At 32.5% G+C, this 26,468-nt stretch overlaps 1 protein-coding gene, 1 long non-coding RNA gene and 1 other non-coding gene across 3 annotated transcripts; all 3 read left to right on the forward strand.

Annotated features, from left to right (window-relative positions):
• The first annotated feature begins 455 nt into the window (after positions 1–455).
• Positions 456–1,324, forward strand: LOC108456498 (uncharacterized). The gene is made up of 2 exons (XR_001866945.2): positions 456–720; positions 1,033–1,324. It is a non-coding gene; the product is annotated as an uncharacterized LOC108456498 (long non-coding RNA).
• A 4,824-nt stretch (positions 1,325–6,148) lies between these two features.
• Positions 6,149–11,995, forward strand: LOC108457384 (receptor-like protein 4). The gene is made up of 9 exons (XM_017756413.2): positions 6,149–6,370; positions 7,181–8,233; positions 8,409–8,556; positions 9,547–9,618; positions 9,749–9,820; positions 10,422–10,493; positions 10,568–10,645; positions 10,815–10,996; positions 11,249–11,995. Exons 1-9 carry the CDS (start codon positions 6,298–6,300, stop codon positions 11,368–11,370), a joined length of 1,872 nt encoding a protein of 623 aa, XP_017611902.1. The 5' UTR covers positions 6,149–6,297; the 3' UTR covers positions 11,371–11,995.
• Positions 11,996–25,954: 13,959 nt separating this feature from the next.
• On the forward strand, positions 25,955–26,060 carry LOC128281204 (small nucleolar RNA R71). Its single transcript, XR_008271417.1, has one exon. It is a non-coding gene; the product is annotated as a small nucleolar RNA R71 (small nucleolar RNA).
• Positions 26,061–26,468: the final 408 nt, after the last annotated feature.

A 26,468-nucleotide genomic window follows, 5' to 3' on the forward strand; every position in this document is an offset into this window, starting at 1 on the left:
GTAAATAAATAAAAAAGGAAAACAAAATATGAAAGATTGAAAGCAAGGGACTAAACTGAATTTAAAACGAAAATTTGGTGCCAATTTGAAATAAAAAATAAAAGAAAAGGACCGAATCGAACATGCGAATAATAAAAGAGGGACTAAAGTGGGGAATAATCCCACCCTCCAAAACACGCAAATCTGATGTGGACCAAAATGAAATAGGCGCGGAAGTTCTGGGGCAAAATTACAAAGTCAAAAGAAACAAAATGATTCAATTAAAAACATGCGACAAAGCGGAAGGACCAGGTGCGAAAATATTCCCCTAGCTGCAAAAACACGCGGATCCTAATTAGAGCGGGTCGGGTTGACCCGTTTTACTCCAAAACAACGCCGTTTTATATCAGTAGGCACTAAGCCAAAACGACGCTGTTTTATAAATGTTATAAAAGTCAATTTTTTTTTTTAAAATTTCATTTCAGCTATGGTTTTTTAAAAAAAAAAGAAAAGGGGAAGGGTTTTGGTGCTCTGGGCTAGATGATTTCCGGCGATCGGACCACCGTCCGTCCGTCATCGGCGACCGTCGTATACGGCGGCCGAAAGTGTAAAATCAACCCCTTTTTAACTCTTTTGCTCCCCTCGCCCTAGATCCGTGGTTAAAATACCCAAAAACCTCACGAAAGCCGATAGAAATTAAGGAAAACTCTCGGTTTTAAACTCTCCGATCGCCCAAACAAGGTAAGAGTTGATATATTTTTTTATATCTATCTAAGAATAATAGTAGTGGAGAGGAAAAGAAACAAAAGAAATCACCTTTCGACTTTTCTATTCGATTGCTCTCAATATTCAATTTTTTTATATTGATTTTTTTTTTGGTCCTCCAATATTCAAGAATCCCCCCCCCCCTTTTTACAATCTGTTTTTGGTGGCTTTGTAGCCAATTTTTACAATCTTTCTTGCTATTGTTCATGCTACTTTTTATTGCTAGGCTATTGTTTCCCATTTTATGTTTCTTTGCTGCTAGCTCTCCTCTTTTCTCACTATTTGCAGGTCTTTGGAAGCGATGGGACGAGGCCAGGGAGTGGTTGAGCCTCGAGCGTTGAACGCGCTGACCAGGCACGTGGGGACCGGCGCACACTGCTGCTAGAATTTTTTTGTTTCTGCTTTTTTTTTTCTTTTTTGGGTTACGGACTTGTAAAATTTTGGGCTAGAGTAGTGTTTGGTTTGATTTGGGCTTGTTTGTATTAAGGCCCGGTCAAAATTTGGGCCTTACAGACAAAATATATAATACAATGTAATATAATGGATTAAATGTTAACTTTTCTTGGCTTATAATAATAAATATATAATTCAAACAATACTTGAAGAATATATGAAAGAATTATAGAATTTGATTTATTAGTTTGAACCAAACACAATATAATACTAGATATTTATGTGTAAGTAAAATAGTTTTTGTAAAACAAAATCATGAAATATCTTATGGATGAAGATCATCGCAAAATTACAAGACATTACGATTTAACTTTTGAACTATATTTTTTTTCCATATTTTGGTATTTCATTTTGTTTCATTTTGGCACTTGAAATATCATTTTCATCACATGTTATCTCTAAAATTACCAATAACCAATAAGAATATGCAATGTGTCACCTTATCATTACCAACTATTTTATTTTGAAATAAATTGAGATGAAAATAATAATTCAAGTATCAAAATAAAATAAAAAATCTAAATAGAAAAATGTATATAATTCAATAGCTAAATTATGAATTAAACTAAATTAACATGAGCCTTATTTCTGGTTATATAGTGGTAATAACCTTGTCATGTTGACCATAGTGTAAAGAGTATTTAATTTGAATTTATTATTCATTGAATATTAAATAATTAAATATTATTAAATGTATAATATTTAAGGAATAAGTAAATTATTTATTTATATATAATAATGGGTAAACTATAAAAATAGTTATTTTTGTTTGTCTCAGATTATATTTTAGTCACTTATGTCTGAAACGTTATGTTTTAGTCACTTATATTATCATTTTGTTACAAAGTAGTTACTCCGCCATTAAGCTCCGTTACATCCCTAGCGACAATCTTAGGTGGCAGTCCAAATAGGTTTTAAATGCCAACTTGGATGTCCAAATGGGATGAGAATAGTTTTTTTAGTCAAAATGGAAAAGAAAACTAAAAGAAAAAGGAGACTGCCAATTTTTTTTTCCAGTTCAATGTGTAATTAATTTAAATTTTTATTTAATTAAAAAACCTATTCTCGTCCTAGTTGGACATCCAAGTTGGCATTTAAAACCCATTTAGGCTGCCACATAAGATTGCCGTTTGGGAGGTAAAGAAACTTAACGGCAGAGTAACCACTTTGTAACAAAACAATAACATAAGTGACTAAAACGTAATATTTCAAACATAGATAACTAAAATATAATTTGAGACAAACAAAAGTGACTATTTTTGTAGTTTACTCTATAATAATTTGAATTGAGTCAAATCCAATCATATTAATTTAAAATTAAAGTTTTTATTTAAATTTAAATTTATCCAAATCAAATTTATCAAACTCGATAAATTAATTGGTAACTCTCGAGGATAAATCATTTTAGTTAAAGATAAAATTTTGAATTGATTTATCAATTTTTCTTTCTCATTTTATTTTTTATTTGTGAATGATGATGTAGATGTGACTCATTGCTCTCGATTCACCATCAGTTGATCATATAAATCCTTAATAATAGGTCATTTTTTTTGGTACTAACCTCAATAATCATTGTGAATTAGACATGAGAGGAGGAGTATCTTCTTTAGTCATTGTCCCACAATTTGATTACCAAAAGAATATTCACTTTGAAAAAGATAGAATGAAAGAAGGCAATGAATGATGATGATGATGAGAGGAACCTTAGACAATTTCATGCTTAGCTATTATTGTCCTACAATTTGAACACCCTAAGAAGGCAATGATTATAGCCATGTTGAGACACAACCAAGATTTATTTTCATCATATGTTGTTTTATAAATGAAAGATATGCACCTGAGAGGGAAATTATTCTTCATCTTACTCTTTTCTTTTAAGGGTTTATAATTACAGTACAAATTAGGGGCAGCCACAGAATTTTGGATTCCTTTAAAAAACTATAATTTTATATATTACTATGGATTAAAATTATATTTTAATCTAAAATTGATAAAATTTTAATTTCGTCTAAAATTATTTGATATAGCGACGATTGTAAACTTGAAACGGGTTGAGATTTTACTACATGTGTAATTTATTTATTTATTTTAATTTTAAATATAACTTATAATGACACAAAAAAATTTTAACTCCACCCTAAAATTAAAAAGTTTATGTGTATCAAATAATTATCTTTTATAAAATTGTAAACTAATATAATAGTAAAATTGTAGTTTAATTCTTATGAAAATTTCTAATTCACCTTTAACCTTTGGAAAAAATTCTAGCTTATATATCACTCATAATACATGTCCCATCAATGACCAATATAAAAGCATAGCAAATGAAGGGCAAAAAAAAACTCAGCAGAACTTACACATGACATGTGCACATAATAAGATTAAAGGTTAATCGGTTAAAATAAATCTAAGTTAGAACCATCTGTGTCACTCAATAAGAATGCAAATTCTAGTATCCTAGTCAAACTACATTTGTAAGGTATAATATTGATTTTAGTTACATTTTTTGTTAATTTAATCTTTATTCTTTTGGGGATTAAATTTGAGTCTCAACCTTTTAAAAGAAATCAGATTTGACCATCAACCATTTGAAAAAAAAAAGTGAATTAAAATTTTTTTATTGAAAATACCAACAAAAATGTTAACTTTTTAAACATGAGAGCTTCATGTGTAAATTCGCATTTACTTCATACTAATTTTTTTAATTTTTATGAACTTTTATAATTTTTGAATTTTTATTTTGAATATTTTTATAAAATTTAAATTATTTGTGATGTGACATATAAGAGCAAATAAATCCATATTATCATAAAGTGCACATAAACTATCACACGTGTTGTCACACCAACATCATTAAAAAATTAATGGTTTAGTCAGTTTTATGTTAAATAAAAATAAATTAACTCTTTTAAAAGATTAATAATCAAGTTTAATTCAAAATAAAATAAAAATTAAATTAACAAAAATTATAAACATTAAAGACTAAATTTTTCATTATTCCATTTCATAAATAACAAATCCCATGGAACCGACAGATTGAAGTCAGCTTTTTACAAACATACCTTTGAGACACTGTGGAATTGTCATTAAAAATCCATATTTATTTATTTATTTATTTATCCATATTAATAAAATGATAATGATAAAAATATTTTTTGAAAAAATAAATAAAGGCAATTGATCCGAAATCTTGGCGAAGTTGCCATGCGCTTACTTTTGGCACACAACACTCCCTCAGATTCCGCACTATACTAAAGGCCAAAAGCCAATTTAACTACTTCTCCACTGTCTCAAGGTATTAGGACTGCATCATCAACAACAACAACTAAAATTTTAATTCTTTTATTAAAATATTAAAATAACTATTATTTATTAAAATAATTAAAATTTTAAATTATTAATTAAAATTTTATCTTTTGAACAATAATTTAAATTTTTTAATTTTTCATTTAAATTCTAATGGTGATTTAAAATACGAGATGACAGATGAAAACATTAATCTAACAAAATAAAACTTCCGTCACATCATAATGATAATTTAAAATTACTTTGAAAAACTCAAATTGTCAGTCAATTTAATTATCATTTCATATTATTTAAGTAAATAATTAGAATGCCATATTATTATGTAATTAATTAATATATTTATAATATTCATGTAAAAATCCGCATTTTATGGTTTTAGAATACAAATGAAATAATTACTATAATTTATCATGTAAAAGTAAATAATTTTAATTTAAAATAATAAAATAACTTAAAATTGTGTACAAGAAATTATTTTTCTAATGAAATATTCCTTTTAGAAATATTTATAATTTTTTTAAAATTATCAAATGATATTGAAGAGCCACGAAAAAAAAGATATTTTCCTTCAATAAAATTTTAAAAATCAAAACACAAAATTAATATAAAAATTGAGAACTGAAAAAAAACCAAGAAAAGGTCATTTACGTAAATTCAGTGGATTTTTTAATTCCTCCCAAAGTTATCCCGTGAACTATCGCGCCCTCCGCCTGGTCACGTGGCTTTTGTCTTCTGTTTCCACAATCGCATCTCTTGTTTACGTGAAATAGCCATAAATATATAAACATAAGCTTAATTCGATATTTAAACAGTTAATATATATAAATAAAATAAAATAATGCATTAATTATATTATATCATTAAATATCTTTTCATAAAGATGCTTTGCCAACTACCTCTTATGTCATTTACCAGTCACATAAAAGTGGGCCCCCAATAATAAATCTCCACCGCCCATGTGACAGAACATGATGCTAATGACCTTTTACGGCCGTCGGATTAAAAAGTGTCCATCACAGTTAACAAAGCTCACTTGTACCAACATCAATCACAATTAATAGTACGATACAGATATTCCATTTATTTTTAATAAAATTTGAATGTTACGAATTTTGATAATATTTAAATTCAAATATTTTAATTATAACATTTTTAAAAATGTTTTTATATTAGTATAAATAAATAACTAATTCGATTTTAATTTCAAATACTAATTCTCCAATTTAATATAAATAATAGCTTTGAATTTCAAATTTTACAAAAAAATGTAAATATTTAAATTTTATAGAATTTTGCATCTAATCTCGTTCATGAGTTGAGTTGACGAAAAACAGAAATAAAAAGTTAAATTTTTGGTTAAAATTTGTTGTTTGCCCCTATATTTGTACAGAATTTGAGATTTGGTTTCTATATTATATGTTAAAATTCAATCCTCTCATTTTTAATTTTAAAAACAATCTAATAAAAATACTTCTGATTTAAGTAATTAGATTGAGATTATTAAATAAAAAGAATTAATTTTAACCTTTTATGCATAGGGATTTAATCTCAAATTTTGTCAAAGTACAGGGATTAACTTTAAATTTTTACCTTAAAATTTTCCTTGACTGTTATTTCACTGCAAACGGCCAAAGACTCTCACACTCACTGAGTTACTCACTAAATCAGCTTTAAAATAAGAAAGAAAAAAGATAAGAGAGAAATGTGAAAATGAGGCAATAGAAAAATAAAGAAAAAAGCAAAGCAAAACAAAGCAAAGAGGGAGAATTTTCGAAAGCTTTAAGCTAAGCTAAGATGCTAAGATTTACTCTCTTATGGCTTCTCGTTTTCCTTTTTGCATCTATTTCTTCATCTTCAGCACGGCCTGGTTAGCTTCCACACTACTCCTGTGTCTTTCTTTTTCAACTTTTTTATTTGGATAATTTTTTGAGGTTGCTTCTAGATTCGGTTAGGTATCTAAATATTTGAATTGTTAGATTAGTTGCATTTTGATTGAGCTTGTTAGAAATGACTCTTGATTTTCTATAATTCAGTGTACGGTTCGTTTCTTTCTTCAGTGATTTGCTAGATTGGCTTATTTTTGAATTGTGACTTTGTGTTTCGCGTTGATGATAATGAGTTGTGAGGTCGTGGATATGAATTTTTTTTATATGGAAAATTTAAGTCAATAGGTCTGGTTCAAAGAATCTAGGCAGTTGCTCGGTTTCGAACCTGTTTGGATGCGAGAAAATGTAGGAAAATGATCGAAGGATAATTTTTTAAGTTTTCTTTTTTTTGGTTCTTTGTATGCCATGCGGGTGGAAGTAATAAAGGAATTAAGCAACAAATTAGTTTATTAAGAAAAAGAAATATAACAATTCTTCCAAGGCCTAATGGGGAGAGGTATGAAGAATCTATTCATTGGTTGTGGATTCTAGAAGTATCTATTGTTGTTTTGGAATTTTAAGTTGGTAAAATGAAAGTGTACTACAATGGAACTTTGTCTTGTGAAACAAGAAAACACGAAAGAGTAGCATGGAAACTTTAAGTGGAGTTGCTTATCATATGTATATTGTTTATTTTGCTTCATTTGTAGCTTAGAGCTTGTCGATAAACGAGCATTTGCTTTTCATTTTCTTATTTAACAATTTCTTCTTGTTTGGTTTGTTTTTAACTCGGTCATGTTTTCTTACCACAGCACCTTATGCTATGCGTATAAGCTGTGGAGCTCGTCAAAATATCCGCACCCCACCAACCTATACACGTTGGTATAAAGATTTTGCATATACCGGGGGAATTCCAGCTAATGCAACGGCACCAAGTCATATCACTCCTCCACTAAAAACACTTCGCTATTTCCCTCTGTCTGAAGGACCAGAAAATTGTTACATAATTAATAGAGTACCAAAGGGGCACTATTCTGTGAGGATCTTCTTTGGATTAGTCGAGCATGAGATTGATAATGAACCTCTATTTGAAGTATCTGTTGAAGGCACCATAATTCATTCACTGAAATCAGGTTGGTCTAAAAATGATGAACAGGTGTTTGCTGAAGCCCTTGTGTTTCTTTTGGATGGCTCAGTATCTATTTGCTTCCACAGTACCGGTCATGGAGATCCAGCAATTATTTCTATTGAAATTCTTCAAATTGATGAAAGAGCGTACTATTTTGGACCAGGATGGGGTAGAGGTGTAATCCTGAAAACAACTTCAAGACTGACTTGCGGCACATCAAAGCCAAAATTTGATGAAGATTATAGTGGGGATCATTGGGGTGGAGATAGATTTTGGCATCCCATCAGAACTTTTGGAAAAAATGCTGATGCACCGAGATCTACTGAAAGTGGCATTAAAAAAGCTTCAACTGTGCCGAATTTCTATCCAGAAGCGCTTTACCAAAGTGCGGTTGTTAGTACTGATAGTAAGCCTGATTTAGCTTATACGATGGATGTGGATCCGAATAAGAACTATTCAATATGGTTACACTTTGCAGAAATTGATGCTACCATCACCAGTGCAGGGAAGAGGGTATTTGATGTCCTGATAAATGGTGACACTTTTTTTGAAAATGTAGATGTTGTGGGCATGAGTGGTGATCGCTATACTGCACTTGTACTTAACACAACTGTTGCTCTTAGTGGGAGGACTCTGACAATAACCCTTCACCCTAAAAAAGGCAATCATGCTATCCTTACTGCCATTGAAGTCTTTCAAGTTATAGTTGCTGAATCCAAAACTTCTCCTGAAGAAGGTATTACTTTCTGCTATTACTTATATAGTTTTGCTTCTATGACTTCTGCTGACTATTTATTCTGTGTATGAGAGGACCCAGTATTGGGAATTGTTTTTTACTGCCTATGCATGAACAAGATTCTTTCTGATTGGTGGTAGACATTTACTAACTTGTTAAAGATTCCTGGTTCTAGTTAGGGCTTTGCAGTCATTGAAGAAATCATTGGGGCTGCCTAATCGTTTTGGGTGGAATGGAGACCCATGTGTTCCCAAGGAGCATCCATGGAGTGGAGCAGACTGTCATTTTGATAAATCTGGCAGAAAGTGGTTCATTGACGGCCTGTAGTTTCTTGATCTTTTGTCTTATCATTGAGTTTTGTTTTGTTTTTTGTTTCTGCTGATATTATCCGTTCTTTTCAATCTTCTCATGTTGGTTTCACAATTTATGTGGAGGAAACTGATGTCTCTGCTATGGCCTCTTCCACCGTTCTTTGATGTGATAAAAGCCTCCTATGCTGCTATGCATATTAATGTCCAAAGGGATATTACTAAGATATTTTATCTATATTACTAGTGAACTTTTTCCACTTTAAGGAAGCTGTTAATCATAAACTGTTTCCATCTTTTTTCTATCTGCAGTACATGTTGCATTCTTAAGTTTTAACCAATATCATTCTACCTTGTTTGTGTCATATTATAAGTATGGAGAAGTGTGTGCTATTCACAAGCCTGGAAAAAGATGCACCTAACTACCTCTTAGCATTCTCAGCCACTTGACTACTCCTGTTTGCTAGATAATGGATCTTATCCCTTAAGAATTCTATGAGGTTCCTAAAAGATTCTCATATGTACTCACAGTTTTCTAGTTAATGAGCCTTGTCCACTTCGTTTGTATTTGTTAACAGCACTGCTTGTAAGATATGAGAAGCAAGTAAAGGCCGAAGCTGCTTCTATTCATTTGCTTTCCTTACATTTCTCTTTAGATTTGGTTTTCCCTAATCCCTTAGGCCTGAATTTCTGCACTTTATTCATTTATACATCAGCTGTGACTCCTAAGATCCTAATTAGTGAAAAATTAAAAGCTTTTTGGAAAGAAACCACTTAATTTCCATTTAATGTCTGCTTGCCATGCACTGGCGCTGTGGTGCACAAGTATACTTATAGCATGTGTTTCCTGGATAATGAGTGCATTCTTTGTGAACCTAGAGCATACATGTTTTGAAGTTCTAATTGCAACCTTACGATGAGATTCATGCATGGCTTAATGTGAATTGTCTGAATCATTTATATTGCTATGTTATATGTAATTTCCTTCTATTTCTGCATGATCAGTGGTCTCGACAATCAAGGTCTGAGGGGTTCCTTGACTAATGAAATATCCAAACTACATCACCTGCAGAGCATGTAAGTGAAAAAGTTCTCAATCACTTTCATTTTAGTTCTATTTTTCTTTCACAAACTGTTGCATACATATTCTTAATTTTACATGCTAAGTATCCCTTCCTCTTCTTTATGTTGTCCTTGGCTTCTACAGAAACTTGAGCGGAAACTCAATTCATGGGGCCATTCCATCGTCACTTGGAGCAGTCACCAGCTTAGAAATCTTGTAAGTGCAGCATAATTTCTTGTCCTTGAAGACACTTGTGATTGTATTAACATCTACATGCAGAACTTTGAAATAATAATCTACATGCGGATAAACTGTGCTGCACTTACAAGATTGTCCCTCTAGATGCAACCCTTTTGTCTGTTTCCTCCGTAATGGATATTGTTTAACTTGTTTGTTCCTTTTCATTTTTAAAGACAAACACATTATAGTGTTAGGAGGAGTTTTTCCAGGGAACCAATAGTTTTCTCTATTAGAAATTTTACTTTCCAAATGTGTATGTGCTATTTATTAAAACAACTTAGAACTCAATGTAGACCTTTTTAGTATTTGCTGCATGAGCATGCGGTAGGTTTGATATAAATCATCATATCTAATGCGTTCTAGATCAACGATGCATCCATTCAGTTGTTAGCTGCATTCTTTTCTTTTGATAGCCATCAAATTCTGGATGCATAATATTTACTTTCTTCTCTTAAAGGACAATTTGAGCCTGAATAATATATGGGTTATGAAAGAACATGATTTTTCAGTTCATCATTTAATATTTATCTAAACTTCATCCGTCTTGTTGATATAATGTGTGGACATATATCTGCAGAGATCTCTCCTACAATTTCCTTAACGGATCAATTCCTGAAAGCCTGGGAAAGTTGACTGCATTACGCAGACTGTAAGTTTTCAACCCGTTAGTTAACTCCGGAAATCTAATACAGTGGGAGTTTGATTTAAGTTCTCATTTTTCAGGAATCTTAATGGCAACTCTCTTTCTGGAAGAGTCCCAAGTGCACTCGGAGGAAGGCTTTTGAATGGTGCTAGCTTCAAGTATGTTCTAAGAATCTCATTAGTATTGGTCTGCAATGCAATGTTTCTCTAAGAGTAATGAACTTTTCACATGATGATGATAAAAGGAATGAAATACTAACAAACATAATCATACACTTGCACGTCTATTATTGCAACTTTTATACTGGATACTTTAATTTCCATGCAGTTTTACCGATAATCACGGTCTCTGCGGCATACCTGGACTACCTAAATGCGGACCCCACCTCTCTGCTGGTGCGAAGGTTGGCATCGCCTTTGCTGTATTTTTGTCTCTTGTACTCCTTGTTATCTGTTCAATATGTTGGTGGAAACGGCGACAGAATATCCTTCGAGCACAGCAGATTGCAGGTTAGTACCTTAAGGATAAATCTCATAACAATTAGTCAATTACTATAACAAGTTTTTTTAGTGAATAACTATTTTTAATATTAAAATTGTTTGGTTTTAGATCCCTTGGGAATCGTATGAACATGAGACATCCTATGGTAGTGATTAATTAAAACCTGCAAAGTTTTGCATAAAATCAAAGTTTGCACAAAGCCACATTTGTTGTTCCTCTTTTTTCATTTCTATTCCGAGCTTATATTTCATTCTCTTCAGCTGCATCAAGAAGTGCCCCCTATGCAAAATCAAGGACTCAATCATCACACGATATTCAGATGTCAAGGAATCCTAGTCGTGGCCGGACAGCTTCTGAGAATGGACCGAGCTTGCTATCGTGATCCAATCAGTTTTCCATCTCTTGGTTGTGTTTATTTTAGACCAGGAAGATGAATTGCAAATCAATCGAGTTGATTTTAGTTCATGATGCCCTCTGCCTAATCTCTTGACCAGCAAACCGGTAAAAGCCGATAGAGTCGCACCTAAAAGGTAATATAGAGTCGCACCTAAAAGGTAAGATAACCTTGAAAAATTGATACTAAATGCAGCAAAAATGAATCATTTTGTACATTAATTTGTTTGACTCTTCTTTTTTCTTTAAATCAGTTTTGTCAAAAAAAAAAAAAAAGGAAGAAGAAGAAATCTTGTAACTAATTGAAGAACTAACTAAATGCATATAAAAAGGAAGAAGCCAATATTGTTTCCACCAACATCTTTTGTGTGGTGAAACCAGAAAGGAAAAAGTGATGTCTACTGGCTTTTTCATCTTCTTCATGGCAGAAAGGAAACAAAAGGATTCTAACAATTGCAAGCATAGCTTAATCCTTTAAATTCATTCTCACAAGTTTTAGGTTCGTTTATTTTTTTTTCAAGTGTTGTTTAGAATGTTAACAAAATATAATTAATATTTTATGTTTTTGTTTACATTTTGTTCGATCAAAATATGTGTCTTAAAATTTACGTAAATACATTTATATTTGTGAATAATTGATTTGATGATATTATTTGTTTTTTTAATGGAAGGGTTCATTTACACTATGTAAAAATTATTTATATGATTAATGTTTTAACAATTCAACTGTTATATTTTATGGTTTATTCATGTAGATCATGCGTGTGAAATTTTATGCAAGTTTTAAAATTTCTAACTATTTGCTTGTAATTATATATTAATGTATAGAGCATTTTAAATCAATATGAAAGAGATATCGAATCTGTTTGAAAATATACATGTATGACAAATATAATTATATTAATATTTTTAATTGTTGGATTGTTAAAATATTAATCTTATAAATAATTATAAAAGTGTGAAGCTACTTCAGTTTTTACGCTAATGGATCATTAACTTTTTAAAAAATAATTTTAAACGATATTCTTATTAAGATTTTAATACTTTTATTAAATTCTAAATATTAACATTTAACATTTTTTTCTGAGTTTAACATTTTGTTAAAATCTTTTAAATATTAAAATTTGTTTGAAACTTATATTGTTGTCTAAATTAGATTAGATCAATTAGTATATCAGTTTGAAAATGAAGGGTTAGATCAGTTTTAGAGTGAATTGGAGTCAGAAGTGTGGACAGTTGAACCAATAAAAAAATTGGTTGAATTAATTTTATTTTCCTAAATTAATGTCCCAAACTAAAAAAGCCCAATAAGTTTAACCCATTTAAATACTTAAAAGTATTTAAAAAGAAAAAAGCAAATCTAAATTAGATTGTATAATTGATGTTTATATCATTATTTTATTTATAAATTTTAATTTCTTTTTCTAATTTTTACTTATTTTTCAGAATTATTCCTTTTATTGGATTGATCAAACTAGTGGTTGGGTTGAAACTTGTTGATGGCTTGACTGATTTAACTATTGAACTAAAATTTGATGGTTTGATGGTTCCAAAATATTACTTACACAAATAACATCATCCTTAAATAATAGAAAGATCAAAATTTCAAAAAGAAAAAACTACGGGGACCTTTTAGAAACTTTAACCATTAGAAAAACAAGGAAGGTAGTTTTTTATTATTTATTATAAGAAAGTACAAAAATAGCCGAACTTTAGAAAAGCAATTTTTCTTTAGGGTCTATTTGTTTACATGTAAAAGGTTTTACAGAAATATTTTCTATACTTTTTGTACTTGTTTCACAGAAAATAGTTTGGTCAACGAAAAATAATTTATAGGTCAAGATAAAATAAACCTTTTTTCTTGTAAAATGACTTACACTTTTTAAAAGCGTAAGTCATTTTTTGAAAAAAACTCATCTATAAATAATTTTATTTTATATAAAAATTAATTTAAATCAAGCTTAATATTATTATATTGATAATAAATTCTATTTTATTTTTAAAAATATTTAAAATATTATATTTTTCAATATTATTAAATATACATATTTAATTATTTATATTTAGTCATATAATAAATTATTAATATAATAAATATAATTTATTATTTTAATAAATTATTTAATATTTTAATTTTATTTTAATAATAAATTTTAAAAATAATAATTTTAAATAATATTATTCACATATTATTGAAAATATTCAATATTAATATTTTAATAATAAATATTTATTATAATTATAAATATATTAATAATAAATGTTTTGTAGTACAAATGTTAGAATATGTCATAAATCTACGATACTTCCTAGATTTATAATTTAGTCTTTGTACGTTTATTTTCAAGATAGTCCATTTACTTTTTAAATTTAAAAATTAAGTCTAATTGTTGATATCGTTAATTTTTTTGTCAATTTTGTTGATGTCACATTTTAAATAAAAATACTCACTTAGTAGTCATGTAATTAAAAATGACATTGTAATGAATCTGAATTTAACACAATATTTTTAATATATGCAAAAATAATGTAAAATATAAAATTATTGATAAAAATAAATTCAATTAAATAATGAAAAAGTAAGAAAATCTCAAATGTATGTTTGTTTAATTGAAAACAACTTTTATGAAATATTTTAAGAAATCTACAAAACAATAAAAATATTTTATACAGATTTATTTAAACACTAAAAATATTAATTTTCTAAAAAATAAATTATTTTTTAAAATTATTTTTCGAAAATTATTTTGAATGAAAAAAAATGTGCTTTAACCTCATTACACTTTCACCTAATTCCAGCGTCAGCACAGCACTGAGGCAACCGTCGTTTCAAACTCCATTCTTCACCTCTTGCAACCATTTTTCTAAGGTGGGTCCCTTGTCTTAAGCTACGTGCCGATATTAAAACGTGGACCGAATCTGTCGGCATCCAAAGGGAGTCCCCCACTCACGGTACTCTTTTAACCTTTTCTTTTATATATTATTGAAGCGGGGATGAATGAATTACGACTTGAACTTACATTATGTAAGAATCTTTCAACAAATCTAAGACGTTAAAACTTATCAATTAAACCGTAAGTTCATTTTCCTAATGAAGGCTCCATCAAACTAAATTAATAATTTTTTTACAAATAGTAAAATATATTTGTTTTAAGTAAAATAAGATACTCAGTGTAAAAAGTTTTTCTTTCAACGTAAAATTATTCTCTTATTTTTGTAAAATATCTTACAAAATTTTTTTCGTAAGATATTTTTAAACCGATAAGGTTCATTCATTGTAACACCCCATATCCAACCCAAACATTAGGTCAAAATACCGAGATATTACATTCTATACTACATTCTTCACTTATTAAATATTTTCTTATAAAATTTCATAATTTTCAATTTAGTCTATTTTTGTCATAAAAGTTCAATATTAACTAATTAATCATATTAAATAAATTTTATTTCTTGTTACACTTTAATCATATAATTTATTTCAATATCTTGTTTCACATGTCAAATTTCTATGTATTTCACTTTTATTATTTCATCCACATATTTTCTCAAATTTAACAATTTAATCCTTGTTATCATAAAAATCCATATTTTTCAACAATTTCACTTTTATAATACTTATGCATATTTCATCATCTCATAACACATCCATTAAACTTTTATCGTAATTTTCTTATTAACTATTAAATTATTTTATACTTAAACTTTTGTACATTTTTCAATTTAGCCCTTATTACCATGTAATTTATTTTTCATCATATAAGCACTTTAATAAAATAATTCATTATAATATCTTATTTCACATAACAAATTTTCATGCATATTATTTTTCTTGTTTCAATTATAAATTTCATAAAGTTTATAATTTAATCCTTAACATCATGAAAATTCATTATTTACTATAATTTCACCTTAACATCATTTTGTAATCAATTTACTACTTCATTTAAACTCTTTATCATAAATCTCAAATGTATATTTCTTTCATTGAAAATAAATTTTATGAAATATTTTCAAGAAATTTGTCAAACAAGAGAAAATATTTTACACGGATTCATTTTAGAATTAAGTGACCCAAATCCTTATTTAAATAAAATACAGTGGTAAAATAAAATAAAACTAAAATTCATATAGAACTACACTTCTTTTATTTTATTTTAGAATAAGATTTTTAAACCTTATTAAATTCCATCTATTTTATATTGATTAGAATAAGGTGTTTCAATCTTACTACACTCCTATTAGAATATGGCTTTACAAGCCTATAAATAGACATAGTCTATTCTTCTTGTAATTATTCGAATTAGACATAGTGAATTTCCATTTCCTCTGCCCATGGTTTTTTTCCCAAAAGGGTTTCCACGTAAAATCTGTGTGTTCTTTAATTTAATTTAATTTTATTTTCACAAATTGGTGTCAGACCTTCCGGGTTGTTCATCTCGATCACGGTAATGGGTCTTTGAAGTATGAAATTCCGCTGCTGGATCGCAACACCAAATTTGCGTTATGGCAGATTAAGATGCAAGTAGTTCTTGCACAGATGGATCTGGAGAATGCCCTGTTAGGGATAGATAAGATGCCTTCAACATTAACAGATGAAGAGAAGAAGCGTAATAATCGAAAGGCGTTAACACAATTACATCTACATTTGTCCAATGAAATTTTGCAGGATGTGATGAAGGAGAAGACCGCTGCTGCATTATGGAAGAGGCTAGAACAAATATGTATATCGAAAACTCTAACAAGCAAGTTGCATATGAAGCAACGTCTTTATACTCATCTTTTGGAGGAAGGTGCGTTTGTACACAAACACTTAACAGTGTTAAAGAAATTCTCTCAAACTTGGAGGCCACGGAGGTTCAGTATGATAAGGAAGATTAGGGTTGATTCTACTTTGTTCGTTGCCCCCGTGTTATTTAACCTTTAGAGACACGATTTTATATAGCCGCGAGTCTCTCACAGTTGATGAGGTTTATGATTATTTGACTTCATATGATAAGATGAAGCATATTGTGGTTAAACCCGATTCTTAGGGAGAGGGTCTCATTGTTCGTGGGAGACAAGACCAGAATGTTGATGATGATCGTGGAAGGACACAGGAACAAAATCCTCACGGTAAATCTAAGGGTAGATTGAAGTCTTCAAACAGAAGTAAAACTTGTAACTTTTGCAAGAAGAAAGGGCACATTAAATCTAAGTGCTATGAGCTACAGAACAAGATTAAAAGGGAGGCTGCGAACCAAAAGGGAAAACAACTAGAAAATTCCGGTGAAGCTGATGTTGTAGAAACCTAAGTGATGGTGAACTTCTAGTCGTTTCTGTCAACAATTCTAAAGTGAACGATGAGTGGATACTTGATTCAGGCTACACCTTCCACATGAGTCCCAATCGGGATTGGTTTACAACTTACAAAACAATGTCTAAAGATGTTGTTTTGATGGGAAATAATGCTTCGTGTAAAATCGCAGGTGTTGGAACAATTAAAGTTAAAATGTTTGATGGAGTTATCAGAACACTTAGTGACGTACGATATGCTCCAAAATTAAAGAGAAAATTAATTTCGTTGAGTACTCTTGATTCAAAATGGTACAGTTACACAGCTGAAACTAGAGTTTTAAATATTTCTAAAGGTTCTGTTGTTGTGATAAAAGGGCAGAGAAAGACTGCCAAGTTATATGTTTTGCAGAGTTCTACTGTTACTGGTGATGCAGTTGTCGCTTCCTCTTCCTTGTTAGATGATGATATTACTAAACTTTAGCATATGTGCCTAGGGCATATGAGTGAGAATGGCATGGCAGAATTGAGCAAAAGAGGACTTCTTGATGGGCAAGGAATTTGCAAACTGAAGTTCTGTGAGCACTGGGTTTTTGGAAAGCAAAAGAGAGTTCTATTCGCCAGAGGAATCCGTAACACGAAGGGAACATTGGAGTATATTCATTCTGATTTGTGGGGGGCCATCCAGAGTGCTTTTGAGAGGTGGAGCTAATTATATGCTAACTTTTATTGATGATTTTTCCAGAAAAGTTTGAACGTTCTTCCTAAAGCAGAAAAGCGATGTGTTTTTCGCATTTAAGTCTTGAAAAATTATAATTGAAAAACAGACGGGAAAACAAATGAAATACCTCCCACAGACAATGACTTAGAATTTTGTTCTGATAAGTTTAATAAACTATGCAAATCAGAAGAGAACGTGAGACACTTGACAGTTTGCCATACTCCACAGCAAAATGGCATTGTAGAACGAATGAACAGAACGATCATAGAGAAGGTTCGATGTATGTTGTCAAATGCCAACTTACCAAAGTTGTTTTGGGCAGAAGCAGCTTCTACTGCATTTTTTTTATCAACCGATCTCGATCCGTTGCCATTGAGAAAAAGACTTCACTGAAGGTATGGTCTGGTAATCCTGCTAATTATTCTAATTTAAAGATCTTTGGGTGTCTTACGTATGCTCATGTTGATAATGGAAAATTGAAACCGAAATCCATTAAATGTGTTTTTCTTGGTTATAAAGTTGGTGTAAAAGGGTATAAGTTATGGTGCCTTGGAAATAGAAAAGTTGTGATTAGTAGAGATATTGTTTTTGATGAAACTGCTATGCTACCTAACTTATCTCTTAAAGACTCTTCCAATAAAAAAAATCAAAGTAGGTGGAGCATCAGATTAATACAGAGTCGACTCCTCAAGCCAGTACAAAAATTGAGAACAGAGTTGCTTCTTCACCACAATACTCTATCACCAAAAGCAGAACTAGAAGTGAAATTAAACCTCCAAATAAGTATGCCGAGGCTGATCTAGTTGCTTATGCTTTCAATGTGGTTGAAGATATAGATGCAAATCAAGAGCCATCTAATTATTCTGAGGCAGTTAGCTGTGAAGACTCAGAAAAATGGATGTTTGCTATGCAAGAGGAGATGGAATCACTCCATAAAAATAGAACATGAGATCTTGTGAAACTTTCTAAAGGTAAAAAGGTTGCTCGTTTGTAAGTGGGTGTTTAAAAAGAAAGAATTAACTCCAGGAGTTAAAGAACCCAGATATAAAGCAAGGCTTGTTGCTAAGTGTTATAGTCAAATTCCAGGAATAGACTTAATAAATGTGTTTGATACGTGATATTCGTGACAGGTTTTAAAAATTTATAATGAATCTTTCTTGAAACTAAATATTATCACAATGAAGGCAAGTGTACCTATCGAACAGTAGTATAGTTTTAGCAAGACCGGATTGTCGAACCCAAAGGAACTAAAAGTACTAGTAATGACTGTCTTTTTTATTATCTAGCCTAAAAATAATGAGGTTTATTTTAACTAACTAATTAACTAAACTAAGAATTCACAGAAAATAGAATTGGGGAATTACTTTTGGAAAAACGATTGAATTAAGACAATACCTAAGGAAAAATCCACCTAGACTTCACTTGTTATTTGACTCTGAATCGGACGATTTATTCATTTGACTTGATCCGTAGAAATCCCTAAGTTATATTATTATCCCTCTCGAGACTAACAACGTCTAACCCTAGGTTGAATAATTGAAATCTCTTTCTAATTAACTCCCTAGGGTTGCATTAACTTGATCTATGGATCCCCTTATTAGGTTTTTCCCTAATCCGGCAAAATCTTGTCACTCTATCTCCAGGCGCGTAATCAAATCCGCTTAATTATGACAAATGTACTCTTAGACAAGGTCTATTCCTCCTCTGAACAAGAGCTTAACTTGAATCAATATCCTAGAATATCAAAACAAGAATTAAGAACACATAATTAAGAACAAGTCAAATATTTATCATACAATTCAGATAATAATAACAAAATCCGTCTTAGGTTTCATTCCCTTTAGGTATTTAAGGGTTTTAGTTCATAACTAAAAAGGTAAACATCTCAGAAGAATAATGAATACAAAACATAAAGAAAAACCAAAAACTCCTGAAGTGAAATTGAGGGGAGATCTTCAGTCTTGATGATGAATCCGGCTTCTGAGATGGATCAATCGGCTTTCCTTGAGCAGTTCCCTACTTCTCTGTCGCCCCCTTTTCTCCTCCTCTAAGGTGTATTTATAGGCTTTAGAATGCTTAAGAACTCTCAAAATTGGCCTTTTTCGAATTGGACTAAACTTGGGCTTGGCAGGGACACGCCCGTGTACGATTGCTTAAGGCCGTGGTCAAGGCTGTTAAATGGGCACAGGCATGTGATCTACCCGTGTAAATCGTGCTTTGACCTTGCCAAAGGGACATGGTCGTGTGGTTCGCCCGTGTGAGGAAGTCCAGGCCATGTTGATTTCATACGTTGGCCCATTTTCTCCGTTTTTGTCCCCTTTATCGTTTCTTTCACTCTCCTATGCTCACCTAAGTATAAAATATGAAATTAAGGCATTAGAAGCATCGAATTCACCAATTTTAAAGAAAAATCATCCATAAAATGTGCTAAGCATGGGATAGAAATATGTATAAATTACGGTTTATCAAATACCCCTACACTTAAGCATTTGCTTGTCCTCAAGCAAAATAAATTCTTCTCAACTTATAATTTCTATCGATAATATCTCAAAATAATTTTTAGGTAATCATACATTGAAAATTCAACTGAAAGAACATCAAAGTTTCAAACATTCCAAGTTGAGTATTTTATCATGAAAATATAGGTGTCTCCCATCGTCTAAGTAATTACCTTTGATTCAAAATATCACAGAGTTTCACATCTTCACTAAAGATTCACTCAAATCACTCGAGGTGTTTAAGGACAATAAATGAAGTACTCAATAGTCAATAATGAAAAGTCATTACCATAGGCTTGCATGAAAATCAAATCTCCACCACTATAAATTAAGATGAAACATCAATCAAAAGGTCTTTAGAAGTATGTAACGTGGCTTTGGTTAGAGGGTGTGGTCACAAATCGAAAGAAAGGGTTAGAATCGAGATTGAATTGAAAAATTGCCTAACTAGAAAAATGACTAGTCATCAATTGCGTACAACAGAGCTTTTTCTCAGAATATGGAATTTAACTTCTTTAGCTCAGAAGATCACTACTACTAATATGTATACATGTTTTTTTTTAAGAACAAGTCAGCTACATAGAAGAGTAAAACATAGCTAAACAATTAGTTCAAATCAAATCTCGACAAAAATAGGGATCAAATTAGGGCATTTCAACAATAATGAGTTATGAGTTAATATTGAGGGTAAATCATTGAATGGGTTGTTAGGCTCAAAGGGGTTCACTAAGGGTTAATTGTGAAGGTAGGCTTTTATGGAGTGAGTGGGTTAAACCTAAGTGCCTTTATCATTTTGACATATCAAATCAAATGGTGTGGTCTTGACATGCATAATCAAGCAAGTTCTAAAATAACAATTCAATATTGACGCACTCATAATGAAAGTGAGCATGAAAGAAATAATATATGCTCTAAAGGCTCAAGATCTCACAAAAATTATGGCTTTTTGATGTTTAAACTTGTGAATTCCAACTCAAGGTAATACCTAAACTTAGGGAAACAACCTAAAAGTTTTTAATTCTTCAAAAATCAACTTATCATGTTTGATTCCCTAATGTCTTGAAGTTTAAACAATCAATGCATAAATGCCTATGTTTTAATTCAAGATATATCAATAAACATTATAGACTAATTGGAATTCATTCTAATAATGATATAAGAAGATCGCATGAGAATAAAACAAAATTCAAAATTCAGGGATTTTTCTGATATAAAAGACCCCCCACACTTGAGATGTGCATTGTCCTCAATGTACAAAGATAGATATAATGAAAAAGATAGATTCATAATCATAAGATAGAGAGAGAAGTGAAACTTCTTGAATTATGAATGAATTTTCTTGAACTGGAGTTTTGGAGAATAATGGCGTGAGGGTGAAGGAGGATGCTCCAGTGGTGGTAGAGGTTCATTAGCCCATAGGTCCTGTGCCAAAAGAATATTATATCTAGTGGTAGCTATGGTCGTGGTCGAGCAGGACATGACAGTCGTGAAGAACTTTTCCAGGTGGAGTTTTTAGTTCCTATGCAATGATGAGCTTAGGAGCTCTTTATACTGTGACAGAATCAGGAACTTTTTAGGAAATATAAGGAAGCATAATTACTTGATATGAAATAGCCGAAAGTAAAAATTGTTAAATAAAAACTATAAAACCTAATAAAACAAGCTTAAAGAAAAATAAAAAGTAGTTTTAAAATAAAAGTCAAAACATAAAAATAAATAATAAATAAAAGTTTTTAAACATCTTCATCGCTAGATAGTTCACGAGGTGGGGGTGGCGATGAGATGTGGAAGTGCTAAAAAATCTGCTGTAGAGTAGCATCAAGTTATCGAAGCGCTGAAAACACTGTTGCTCGAATCGGGTAAGGCGCTCAGAGATGTCAGTGTATGAAGCTGCCGTATGAACTGGATGAGAAGGAGGTGGTGGCTGAGACAGTGGGTCCTCGTGACGTGGAGGGACATCATCAGTAATGTCCTTGGAGGCCTCCTCCTCAGTGGATTGGGCGAGAGGGTACTGAGTAGGAAAGGTGCCCCGTCGTTTCTCGATCATCCTCATACTTAGCATACTCGAGATGCCCTGTGGGGACATCTGGCCCATGAAAGTGAGAGAGGATGATTGGGCTACTGTGTTGAGGATCCCGAAGCGCTGAGCCAACAGCGTCACATAGAGCCCAATGGAGATGACCCCCTTCCTATGGCACTCCGTCTGATGTTGAATGGCGAGGGCAATGAAATAAGCAAGGTCTATGACGTGCTCGTGTGACATACACAAGAGAAAGTAGGAGTCGTGAGTGTTGACAACGCTAGTACTCTCTCGCCTTCCTATTAACTTGTAAGCCAAAATAGCGTGTAAGTACCTCAGAGATGGAGGGAGAGCCGATGCCTTGGAGCTGCTAAGATTGTAGGAGGCAACACCGGGGGTGAGGGTGTTCCAACACCGTGAAGGAGAGTGATGGATGTGGCGATTGAGAGCGTGGAGTTCATTCTTCTCCATGAACTTCTCAGTGTAAAGGCCCAGTGCGGTTCCGAACTCTGGGACGTTCAACTGGCGGACTAGACCGCCGATGCAAAATTAGATTGTTCCCGGGTCATCAAAACGGGCCATCACGGTCTGAAGATAGAACATTGAGCAGAGTTTCATAATGAGTTCGAGATATGTCGGCTTGACAATCTCAAAGAAAAGCCTCCAAGGATCGGTGGTGAGGAGGGCCCAAATTGCATCCGCGAGTTGGACTTGTTCTAGCGCGGCCCAATCTATATAGCGGCTCACTTCCAAGGGTCGGGCCAGTAGAATCTGGAAAAGTTCTTCTTAGGGCCCAATAGAGAACTACAGGAAAGGGTAACAAATTTTCGCGGTATGACCTGAACAGGATGACGCTCCTTTTCTTTTCTTCGAAGTAGGGACGACGACTTTCTTTCCTCGTGAAGATGACATGGTATACCTGCAAGCAAAACCATTATTCCATTTTGATGATTAGATAAGGTAAAATGTAAACAAAGTCAACAAGGAAAATGTCATAAATAATTTCAGGCACAACTACTAACACTAACAGACCTAACCAAAACAATAAATTTTATGGCATAATGTCATGGTATTAATATGAAAATTAAAATGGCAAAGAGCTTGATGGAAATGTAAAAAGCATGAATGTATCACAATGCATGGGTTATAATGGCAAAGAATAATAAGTAAGTGAATATTGACTTAGAATACGTAAATGGGGCTTGAGAAATCATGAAGTAATAAAGAAAAATGTCACATGAAATAAATGGTAGCTAATCTAACAATGGGATTTGAATGATAGAAAAATAGAAATAGTATGGGATAAAGGAATATTAACATGGTAATTAACATTAGAACTAAGTAAAATAAAAGAGAAAAGAGTAAACAAATGCTAAAAATATGAGAATGGGCATCGAAAATGGAGTTGGAGGCGGCGTACGGGCGTGGCAGAGAGGCCGTGTGGACTTGCAGCGACTAGGGTTAGGGATTTTGGGTGAAGAAGATGATGAATAGTGAAGGGTATTTATAGATTTTGGGACACACGGCCAGGGGACACGCCCGTGTTCCCCAATTTTTACCCGTGTGATTGGCGAATTTTGAATTTGGGTGCATCTGACATTTGGCCCACGCCCGTGTTCTTTGGGCGTGTGGGTGCACACGGCCGTGTTGCACGGTCGTGTTTGTCTTCATTCGCTTCTCCCACGCCCTTGTATGTAGGCCTACGCTTGTGATAATCTGACAGGTTCGCCCACAGTTACTCAGCATGGGCGTGTCGCACGCCAGTGTTAATTTGACAGGTTCGGCCATAGTTTCCAGGCACGGGCGTGTCAGACTCCCATGTTGTTTTGGCAGTTCGGCCACGGCCATGTCGTACGACCTTGGCGATTTATCGTTGCCCGTGTTGGGGAAAATCTTTGCCCTATTTTCACATGGTCCTAAGCACGCCCGTGTGCTTGGCCGTGTTTGTGTGGTAAACCTTTATTCAAGAGCACCATTAGTAAGTTAGTGTTAAACACTAGAATTTAAAGAAGTTAATACAGTTAGTGCTCGGGTTGCCTCTCGAGAAACGCTTATTTATAGTCTAAGCTCGACTTACCTCTCCATTGAATGGTCATTGTTGTTCGAGGAGTTTATACTCCTCATTCCTGCTGTGAATCTCATAAAAATAAGGTTTTAGGCGAGTATTGTTTACCTTAAAAGTACTGAACTTGGAATGACTTACCTCGACTGTACCGAATGGGAAAATGCTAAGTACCGTAAGAGGAATTTCTTCATTCAGTTTGGCAGTGACAATGTGAGGATCTACGGCATCAAAGAAAACTTTATCTCCAACCTTAAGTTGATTTGGAAAGGTATTGAGCTTGTTCTGGCGTAGTTTTGGTTTATCGTGTGTTCTTGGTTTATGTGTCCGCCATTCATCTAGCTCCTCGATTTGTAGCCTTCGTTCTTCATGAATAGGTCCTCTACTATTGCTTGAAAATGGCTCATGTACTTCCTTTAAACTCATTTCCTGCAAAGTAGGTTGCACCATATTATCAATTTTAGTAAAATGGTTTGACAATCACCTTCAATTTTCGATGTGTTACAAGAATTGCGAGCTTGAAGGGTGATTGTTTCCTCTCCCACAAGACGTGTAAACTCACCTGTGCCAACATCAATAATCGTTCTAGCAGTTGCTAAAAAGGGTCTTTCTAAAATTAAAGGAGTGTTGCTATCCTCCTCTATGTCTAGAACAACGAAGTCAATGGGACATATAAATTTATCGATTTTAACTAGCACATCTTCAATAATACCCCTAAAAAATCTTATAGTTTTATCTGCTAATTGAATGCTCATCCTAGTCTGTTTGGGTTTCCCAAGATCTAGTTTTTTAAACATTTTGTAAGGCATGAAGTTAATACTAGCCCCTAAATCAGCTAATGCATTATTAACATCTAAACTACTAATTAAGTAAGGAATTGTAAAACTCCCTGGATCATTCAATTTGTTGGGTAGTTTATTCTGTAAAATAGCTGAGCATACTGCGTTTAGCTTCACATGGAAGCCTCGGCCAACTTCCACTTATTTGCTAAAAGCTCCTTTAAAAATTTCATTGCATTTGACATATGCAATAGAGCTTCAATAAACGGTAAGTTAATATGTAATTTTTTTAAGAGTTTAAGGAATTTACCAAATTGTTCGTCTGAGCGGTCTTTTCTTATTGCATTGAGGTATGGCACATGAGGTTTATATTCTTTTCTTACCGCCTTTAGGTCATTTTGGCTGACTTCATTCATACATTTGCTTACCAACGTTTCTGGCCTTGGTTTTGCAACTAACCCTTTCTCATCTTTAATGGCAATTGCGTTCAGTTGCTCCATTGGGTTAGATTCAGTGTTGCTTGGCAGGCTACCTTGTGGTCGTTCAGAAATTAACTTAACGAGCTGTCCAATATAAGTTTCGAGCCCCTGGATTGATGCTTGTTGATTTTTGAGTGCTGTCTCAGTATTCTAAAAAACGAGTTTCTGACACCAAGATGAATTTGGTTAGCATCTCCTCAAGGTTTGACTTCTTTTCTTGCTGGTAAGGTGGTTGTTGAAGACCCGGAGAATGTTGTGGCCTTTGATTTCCTTAACCGCCGCACGAGAAATTGGGATGGTTCCTCCAACCTGCATAATAAGTGTTACTATATAGGTTATTTTGGGATCTAGAGTTATTGTTACCCATATATTGGACTTGTTCCTCCTTGATGCTAGGGTTGAAGGGTTGATATTCTGTGCATGCTCCTCCTTTATTCGAATCGCACCTCATCACTGGATGTACCTGAGTAGAACCACACGAATCGTCAATCTTTTTATTTAAGAGTTCTACTTGGTTAGATAGCATAGTAATCGCGTCGAGGTTGAAAACACTGGCTGCTTTCGTCGGCTTTGTTCTCATAACTTTCCACTGATAGTTATTCAATGACATCTCCTCAATAAATTCGTAAGCTGCCTCATGTGTCTTATTATTGATAGTTCCTCCAGCAGCTGCATCAATCATTTGCCGAGTCGAAGGATTCAGGTCATTATGGAACGTTTGAACTCTTAGCCAAAGCGGTAACCCATGGTGAGGGCACCTTCTCAAAATGTCATTGTATCTCTCCCATGCATCGTAGAGTGTTTCTAAATCTATCTTCACAAAAGAAGAGATATCATTATGTAATTTGGCTGTTTTAGCCGGTGAAAAATATTTTAATAAAAAATTTTAGGTCATTTGTCCCCAAGTAGTGATTGACCCTTGTGGTAATGAGTTCAATTATTGTTTAGCTTTATTCCTTAACGAAAAGGGAAACAACCGAAGGCAAATGGCGTAATCAGAAACGCTATTAATTTTAAATGTAATACCCTGAAAATTTTTACAGTAAGATATTATCCTTGATATAGTAAAATAAGGAAATAAAGTGACAAAAAGGGAAATTTTGAGTTATGTCAATATTGAGAAGTATATTATGATATATTAATTCAAGAAAGGACTAAATTGTAAAAGTGAGAAAAGTTTTGTTGCACAAGAGTAAATATTCATAATTTGAGGGGTTAAAGTGTAAATATGAAAAATTTGAAGGACCAATAGTG

This window comes from Gossypium arboreum, chromosome 9 (assembly GCF_025698485.1).
Source record: "Gossypium arboreum isolate Shixiya-1 chromosome 9, ASM2569848v2, whole genome shotgun sequence".
Lineage (NCBI taxonomy): Eukaryota > Viridiplantae > Streptophyta > Magnoliopsida > Malvales > Malvaceae > Gossypium > Gossypium arboreum.

What these genes read in the sequence shown, in the direction of transcription:
- LOC108457384 (XM_017756413.2), top strand. Translation starts at nt 6,298, where the DNA reads ATGCTAAGATTTACTCTCTTATGGCTTCTCGTTTTCCTTTTTGCATCT. An exon ending in TTGACTGCATTACGCAGACT is followed by an intron (nt 10,494 to 10,567) that starts GTAAGTTTTCAA and finishes CTCATTTTTCAG; the next exon opens with GAATCTTAATGGCAACTCTC. An exon ending in TTGAATGGTGCTAGCTTCAA is followed by an intron (nt 10,646 to 10,814) that starts GTATGTTCTAAG and finishes ATTTCCATGCAG; the next exon opens with TTTTACCGATAATCACGGTC.